Source organism: Salmo salar, chromosome 03 (assembly GCF_965601325.2).
Source record: "Salmo salar chromosome 03, fSalSal1, whole genome shotgun sequence".
NCBI classification, from domain to species: domain Eukaryota; kingdom Metazoa; phylum Chordata; class Actinopteri; order Salmoniformes; family Salmonidae; genus Salmo; species Salmo salar.
In genome coordinates this window covers 29984590-29993451 of record NC_138293.1, presented here as the reverse complement: position 1 = coordinate 29993451, position 8862 = coordinate 29984590, and the positions used below count along the sequence as shown (strand labels likewise).

The window sequence follows — 8862 nt, the reverse complement described above, 5'->3', positions numbered from 1 at the left end:
ATGTTGAATGTTATCAGTGGTCAAAAGGCAGGAATGCATACATGTAAAGTAAATGGTAGTTGATGTAACTGTCAAGAGTGAATACAACATCTGCACCAAAGTGTTTAATAATGGAAAAAGGTAATCAAGAATTATACAAAATGATATACAAAGCTTAGTTTATACTGAATACAAATATAAATGCAATGTAAAGTGTTGGTCCCATGTTTCATGAGCTGAAATAAAAGATCCCAGGAATGTTCCATACACACAAAAAGCTTATTTCTCTAAAATATTGTGCACAAATTTGTTACATCCCTGCATTTCTCCTTTGCCAAGATAATCCATCCACCTGACAGGTGTGGCATATCAAGAAGCTGATTAAACAGCATGATCATTACACAGGTGCACCTTTTGCTGGGGACAATAAAAGGCCAGACTAAAATGTGCAGTTTTGCCACACAGCACAATGCCACAGATGTTTTAAGCTTTGAGGGAGCGTGCAATTGGCATGCTGACTGCAGGAATGTCCACCAGAACTGTTGCCAGATAATTTAATGTTAATTTCTCTACCAAAAGCCGCCTCCAATGTTGTTGAAGAGAATTTGGCAGTACATTCAACCGGCCTCACAACAGCAGACCACGTGTAGCCACGCCAGCCCAGGACCTCCATATCTGGCTTCTTCACCTGAGGGATCGTCTGAGACCAGCCGGACAGCTGATGAAAATATTTCTCTCTAATAAAGCCCTTTTGTTTGGAAAAACTCATTCTGATTGGCTGGGCCTGGCTTCCCAGTCAGTGGGCTTATGCCCTCCCAGGCCCACCCATGGCTGTGCCCCTGCCCAGTCATGTGAAATCCATAGAATTGATTTCAATTAACTGACAGATTTTCTTATATGAACTGTAAGTCATTAAAATCGTTGAAATTGTTGCATGTTGCGTTTATATTTTTGGTCAGTATACTTGTATGTGAGAAACCGATCAATATATATTTTGTGTACATTTCTCTGTGGTCCCAGTTCAGTTGAATATAATTTGAGGCTATTGAGAGAAAATGTCTTGCTTTTTACCAATAATTGACTACTCTGGATCCATATCGATTATAATAAATTATTCTGTTAACAGACAACATTCACATAAATAAAAATCTCAATGTAATTATAGTAGGCCCAAACATTTAATGAGTTCATAGTTACATGTCACTAGAGATACAGAATGGTAATTCAAATGGTAATACCATTGTAGAGTTAATTGTTGTGACTGATATTTTCGTTGTTAAACTGGTCAACAGGGCATTTCTTTTTTAAAAGAGCAGAGTTGCTTAGCCTATATGGTAGCCATGATGCAATACTGACCAAACAAACGCCACAGCTCTAAAGAAAGCTTTTGTATACTATTTTTATAAAAAAAAATATTGAACCTTTATTTAACTAGGCAAGTCAGTTAAGAACAAATTCTTATTTACAATGACAGCCTACCCCGGCCAAACCCTCCCCTAACCCGGACAACGCTGGGCCAATTGTGCGCGGCCCTTTGGGACTCCAAATAACGGCTGGTTGTGATACAGTGCCTTAGACCGCTGCGCCACTCGGGAGCCCTAGTGTGATGGGGGATGACAGGAAATACAAAGGAAGAGCATAATTGGGGAAAAATAGACATTTCTAACCAATGGTACCACATTACAATATCAGAATATATTCAATAACAAGATGGTGATACTAAACACATGTATCACAAAATAAATATACTACACTACAGACTCGCCCACCTCTCTTTATCTTCATGTTCCATACAGAGTAACATACAATTATACCTGCGCCGCTTGTTCGTCACAACATACACGCACGCACGCATGCGCACGCACACACGACGTGCAGTTCGCGAACAATTCGTTATTTTTGAAGGACTCGTTTTACTGACTCGGGAATCATGATTCGTTTTTCTGAGTGACTCGTTCACTTTAGTCGTTTGTTTGACCTGCTGGCCGCAATGAGTCCTACAGCAGATTTAATGGATAGCCCCTTTTTTTCAATATTCGCCAAAAATGACATACCCAAATCTAAATGCCTGTAGCTCAGGCCCTGAAGCAAGGATATGCATATTCTTGGTACCATTTGAAAGGAAACACTTTGAAGTTTGTGGAAATGTGAATTGAATGTTGGAGAATATAACACAATAGATCTGGTAGAAGAAAGAAAAAAAAAGAAAAAAACAACCGTTACATTTTTTTATAATTCTACCACCATCTTTGAAATGCAACAGAAGGTCCCAAATTTAGCCATCACACTGGTTGTAATTCCGATGGTGTCCACAAGAGGGCAGCAGTGTATGTGCAAAGTTTTAGACTAATAACTTGAAGTATGAGCAAGCTACATTACATTTAGTGTGAAGTCACCCAGGTACATTTGGGCAAATCGTGAAGGACACGTTTACATTTATATTACATTTTTCTGCAATAATATCGTCAAATCTGTATACTTGGACTTTGATTTAGGTTTTCCAGTATTAGTAGCCATATTGTAAATCCAACATTTGCAAAACACCCAGTTTTCATAACTCTCCATATTCTTGCAGTTTTTGTCATCGCCATGAAGGTGTCGCTCTCTGACCACATTTGGTGTCCCATAGGATATACTACACTCCTAATGATATAGTGAAGTCTGGTTACGTTCTAGGATCTCTGAGGAATAAATACAACGTAATTTGACTGGTTGAAACAACGTTTAGGGTAAAATTTTCACCGATTCCCATCTTTGCAAATTGAGCGAGTGGAAATACAAAATGGATTGTACGTGCTATATGGACCTTTTTAGGATATGAAAAATGATTTTATCTAACAGAACGACACTTCATGTTATCTCTGGGACCCTTGGGATGATAAATCAGAGCAAGATTTCAAATTGTAAGTACACATTTCACCTTCAGAGGTGAATTTATCAAACCTATCGCGGTGAAAACAAGGGTCTTGTTGTTAGGAGCCCTCCTTAAACAACAGCATGGCATTTTTTCGCAGTAATTGCTACTGTAAATTGGACAGTGCCGTTATATTAACAAGACTTTAAGCTTTCAGACGATATAAGACACTTATATGTACCGACATTTGTTGTTCCTCTAAAATGTGCGATCATGACACACGGCGATTTGATACATGATTTACAACTGTCCCGTTGATGGAACGCCTATCCCTAAGAAGGCCCTCCGGCTCAGCGACAAGCTCCAACCACCAAGCACCAACTGTCTGTACTATGCGCCCAGGAAAATTGATAATTAGCATAGAGAAGAAAAAGGTATGTTTAGAACTGATAATTGATGGCATGGTCGCAAGAATTAATGCAATTAATAGGTTATTGAATATTATAAACGGGTGGTTGGAACCCTAAATACTGATTGGCTGACAGCCGTGGTATATCAGACCGTATACCACGGGTATGTCAAAACATTTGTTTTTCCTGCTATAATTATGTTGGTAACCAGTTTATAATAGCAATAAGGCACCTTGGGGGTTTGTGGTATATGGCCAATATACCAAGGCTAAGGGCTGTGTCCAGGCTTTGCATATTGCCTAAGAACAGCCCTTAGCCTTGGTATATTGACCATATATCACACCCCCTCGGGCCTTATTGTTAATTATACAAGGGTGGGTCTAATCCTGAATGGTGGTTAAAGGCGCATTCCAGCAGGTGTCTATTCCACTAGTTACCACCGGCTAAATCTATGACATTAAAATGCCTATTTACTCTGTTCCATCTGACTGCGCATTCCACTGTCTCACCAGCCCAGGCAGGCAAGTTATACACTTCATCTCCACTATAAAATGCATCTAGACATTATCTCACATTTCTTTTAGAGTAACATTTAGTTTTTAACAGCGGATGTTTGTATAAAGCTTGCTGTCTGTCTCTCTGACATTTGCAACATTGTTTCAATATTCAAAATCGATCTCCAGCTGTGCTATAGTAATGAACGAGTCGGGACCAGACAGACAGGCAGCGTTTCTCTGCCAGTCGAAATGAATCATGAATCAACTGGCATAATTTTAATGGATATATATATATACAAAGAAATGTCAATTGGAAAAAGGTAGAACGAAACGAAGAGCAGCTACTGTAGTTTGCGGTCTTTCCAGCTTCAATTTGAAGTGATTGTGTTACTGTAGCTGTGTTGTTGGCTAGCTCCTCTGAACAACAGCGTCCTGATGAGTGAGCACATTTTCTATGCCAGGCTAAATAAATGTCACTAGAAAACAGATTAAACAAATGCAAATGCAGCTACTTTGCTGTTATTCTGGCTCCACTATTTGACGTGACTGTAAGTTAGCCGTAGTTGACTAGCTAGCAAGCAAGGGACAAGAACGTTGCCAGCCAGTATGGCAATGGAACATTTAGAACAATGGACTGGGTCGAGTCCATAGATACAGAACAAAAAGACTGAACGACTGGGTCGCATCTCTAGCAACCGAAACAATAGAATGAACAACCAGTCGACTTGGGTGGCAACCCGAGATTTGTGTCGGGACTAAATCTTGTGGAATGATGAAACCGTATGAATAAATTAATAAAAATTAAGCTTTTCATCATTATTTGAATATGTTGGTAACTCGTTGTATAAAATTGATAATGCCCTCGAAGCCGGTGTTTGGAGGATGCCTGTGCCTATATATCCTCCAAACACAGGTTTCTCGGGCATTGTCACTTATTTATCACGGACAGAGCTTTGTAGAACCAAAACCTACACAGCCTCTGCTTAATTAACAAACTCGAACTCGAGAACAAATCATTTCGGGGGCTGCAGTTCTCGAACGACTTTGTGCTCATCACCCCCACGGCAGTCAAGCAATGCATTACGCCAACAGTCGTTCACAATTTAGTCCGGGTGTGGCCACAATTAGACCTCATTTCAAATGTATCAAGAAATAATCTTATTTGAATGCCTCACAATCAACAAATGTATGATTTTTTTAAAGCACACGTTTACAAATCTCAGTCACAAATAAGCCCCGTATGGTGTACAAGAAGCTTGTAGAATTATGGTTCATGGTTTGACGGTAGGGGGTCCTGCATATTCTGTGCATTACTGACTCGAACAAAATTTGTCTAAATATTCATTATTTTGACTGAAGGAGTCGAAAAGATCCAAGCCAGTAAAAAGAGCCAAACTTCCCCATCTCTCTCACTCTCAGTTTTGTATTGCTATCCTTGTGGGGACCAAAAAATGTATTCCCATCCAAAATACTATTTACCTTAGGCCCTAAATCTAACCCTAACCTTAACCCCAAACCCTAAAACTATACCTAACCCTAACTCCTAACCTTAGCCCTAACCCTAAACCTAACCGTAACCACTAACCCTAAATTTAATTCTAACCCTAATAGTAAACCTAACCCCTGAGCCTAAAATAGCATTTTTCCTCATGGGGACTGTCAAAATGTCCCCACTTGTCCAAATGGTTCTTGTTTTACTATCCTCCATGCACACACGCACACACACTTCTCTCTTTCACACACAACACTATCTCTCACACACATACATACACATTCTCTGTTTTTGGAACAGATTGCACGCAGCGGCTAGTGGACAGTGGATGTGGTCCCAGGATGTGGTCATGGAGTAGATTCTACTCAGCCAGCTGGACACTCTCTGAGGTTGAGTGGCCCGAATACCCCAGAGAGCCTCTCGAAGGAGATCGGGTCCTCATTGATCTTCATGTTCTGGATGCAGCCCTCAAAGGACCCCGTGACTGGGAGGGATGGGTGCATGGACGTTTCTGCCCAAGGAAGAGACAGACACAGTACTATATTCAAGAGGCATAATAATGATGGAGTCTACATTCAGTGTGACTTTGATTCATCCACCATTCACTGTCCAATGGGATCAATAGGTTATTATTTGTGTAAAATACAAGGGGTTCTCTATTACAATCAACTCCAGGTCTGATAGGGTTTTAATGTATCTGTAAATTCAGTGACCTCTCCTCCAAAGTACCAACCTGGAATGCCGCCCACATAAAGTGGGTCTTTGGTCAGAGTGGGGGAGGAGGGAGGACCTATTTTGTGGTGGCCCTCAGTGTCCACATGCATCTCCACAACGTTGTTCCTCATGATCACTGAGGCGAGAAACACACACACACACACACACACACACACACACACACACACACACACACACACACACACACACACACACACCACACACACACACACACACACACACACACACACACACACACATTCCCCATGTGCGTCACCTATTACGTATTAAAGACACTTCTTACTGTGTTTGTAGCTAGCTAGTTGGGTAGAGGCAAGTTATAACATGTGTAGGACAGAGGCAAGTTATAACAAAAGTGTACCTGCAACTCTGTGGAACATTCCATCACACAAGGGCTGCTTGGGCCGAACGGAAACGCCAAATTCACCAGCTCCGTTGTTCACACGTGCCACCACCTGGAAAAACACATGCGCATCACAACACTGCGCAACAGACGTGTCTGTAAGGAAACTCAGCCTAAAATCAGCCTGAACTGGAATCCTGTTTTAAATGTCAAATCTAGCAACCATGCGCTAGAGAAATGCTATTAATAAGGCTGTGACAGGCCCAGTCTTAACAGCCCAGTGCAGGGCAGGCTCACCTCTCCTCTGTGCATGTAGAGGCTGAGGTGGTGTCCAGTGTTGGGCCCACGGCGAGGCCTGCTGGAGTTCCCCACATGGAGCAGAACACCAGTCAGATTCCTGGGAAGGATGTCAAACACCACCTCAAAGCTGGAGCCCACCACAAAGGAATCATCTGGAACAGACATCATTATCATCATCAGCCTTATCATTGTTGTGATTGGTAATATGGTTCATGATGAAGATGATGATGACAATCTCAATGATTAGCTTTCTACTCACTAATAATGACATATGCCCCTCTCCCTGAGAAGTAGGCCCCACTCTGTGTCTGTCCGTCAAAGCAGGGGCCAGCACCATGATTGGTGGTTGGCTCTGGCATGGGAGTGCCATTCATCTTGAAGTTACGCACACAGCCAATCACACTTTGCTTTGGGAGGAGCTTCCACTGAAAGTAAAGAGAAAACACAATACAATTTTGGGGTGTGAGTGTATGCTGTACTGTATGTGTGTGTGTTTGTGTGTTGCTTACCTTAAGTTCTGTGTTCAAGGAATCAGGAGCACTTCCCAGGTAAAGAGGAGAGATCAGTTCCATGGACGTGGCCTCATCACTGGTCAGCTGTCCATCCTGAGCCCTGATACCATTCACTACCAACCGGAACTTCTTCTTTTCTAGGCTGAATATTACCTGCAGAAGATGAGGTCACCAATGATGACATTGTTTATTGAGGGGCACGGTGAAAATGTTGACCCTGGGACACCAGAAGCTTGGTGCAATCATGCGTCACTGAATGTAGTGACAGTGATTTGGTACATTTCCAAAGAAACATTTTCAAAATCCCCAACATTAATCAACCTACGACCACAGTTTGTGAATAATATGATGTGAAACAACATCACAGATTATAGATTCTTCTTAGATCATAACCCACTGACCGAGTGCCATCTTCCATCGTTGTACTTCTCCCTGTTGAAGATCTCCCTCCCCTTGCCTACTGACAGTCTGATCCTGCCCTTGGACAGGTAGAGAGCCACGTGAGAGCTCCCCCCTCTGGTGGCTGCATAGAACAGCAGGCCCTCGGCAGACTTGGTCCTAACGTCCAGGGAGAAATGAGGTCTAGTGGAGAGACACAGGAGTCAGGCCAGGGAGAGAAAGAAAGAGTGTGTGTGTGTGTGTGTGTGTGTGTGCGCGCGCTCACCTGGGCTGGAGCACCTGGGGAGTGAGGCTGTAGCTCAGGCTACTCACAGTGCCCCCAATGTGGTAGGCATGTTTGACTAGAACGGTGTGTGCACACACAGAGAGACTGTCCTCTAACACCTCCATACCACCACCCTATACAACACACACAGGCACAGAGACACAGGAACTCAATATTAGAGAAAATGGCTTAAATACATGGGATTTATGGAAATAGTTTTCCGATGTCCAACAAGGCACTCTGGAAGGATTTGCCTTAGTCAATAGAAAAGTGGTTCTGAAATGCAAAGACAAAGTTTGGAGGATAAAGAGCTATGGTAAATATGACACTGCGTTTGATGATTAACTGCGTTTGATGATTAAAGCTCAAGCTCAAGTCAATCACGCAGCAAACTGAACAAGGTCTTGTCTCAGTGTTCAATAGTAAACATGTATGAGCCCATTCTCATTCCTCAGTCCTTTTGGTTATCTATTGTAAGCCTCTGGGAGTTACAAACTGAGAAAGACGACGCCCATTTTGGGTTCAACAGGCCACTGCGAGCCTCCAGAACAGCTTCAATGCGCCTTGGTATAGATTATACAAGTGTCTGGAACTCTATTGGAGGGATGCGAGACCATTTTTCAAAAAGTGTTTTGTTGATGGTGGTGGAAAACGCTGTCTCAGGTGCCGCTCCAGAATCTCCCAGAAGTGTTGAATTGGGTTGAGATCTGGTGACTGATACACACATCTTTTAAACCCCCTATGCTTCTTTGAGTGCCCTCTTTCAAAGTCGCTGAGATCTCTTCTTCTAGACATGCTATCCAAAATAATGGGCAACTGGTCATTTTTATACATGACCCTAAGCCAAACTTTTTCAGCGGGGACCCCATTTTTCCACAAGAATTTCTCATGACCCCACCCCAAACCTAATCATGATGCAACCTTAAAATCTGTACATTTCTGTACTCTTCATTTTTTCTAAAAAAAACCCCCAACAACAATAAAGAAAATTTGGCGACTCCACTACAGTTCCCGGACCCAGACATGAAATACCACTGCCCTAATCATGATGGGATGTTAATTGCTTAACTCAGAAC

General features: G+C 42.2%; 1 protein-coding gene across 1 annotated transcript; it reads right to left on the bottom strand.

Annotated features, from left to right (window-relative positions):
- Positions 1-89: 89 nt before the first annotated feature.
- LOC145877565 (laminin subunit alpha-4) lies at positions 90-7958 on the bottom strand. The gene is made up of 8 exons (XM_082973423.1): positions 7787-7958; positions 7524-7704; positions 7120-7275; positions 6870-7035; positions 6608-6762; positions 6329-6422; positions 5966-6082; positions 90-5743 (listed from the first exon to the last, which is right to left on the bottom strand). The coding sequence occupies exons 1-8, from the start codon at positions 7909-7911 to the stop codon at positions 5598-5600; spliced, it is 1140 nt and encodes a 379-aa protein (XP_082829549.1). The 5' UTR covers positions 7912-7958; the 3' UTR covers positions 90-5597.
- Positions 7959-8862: the final 904 nt, after the last annotated feature.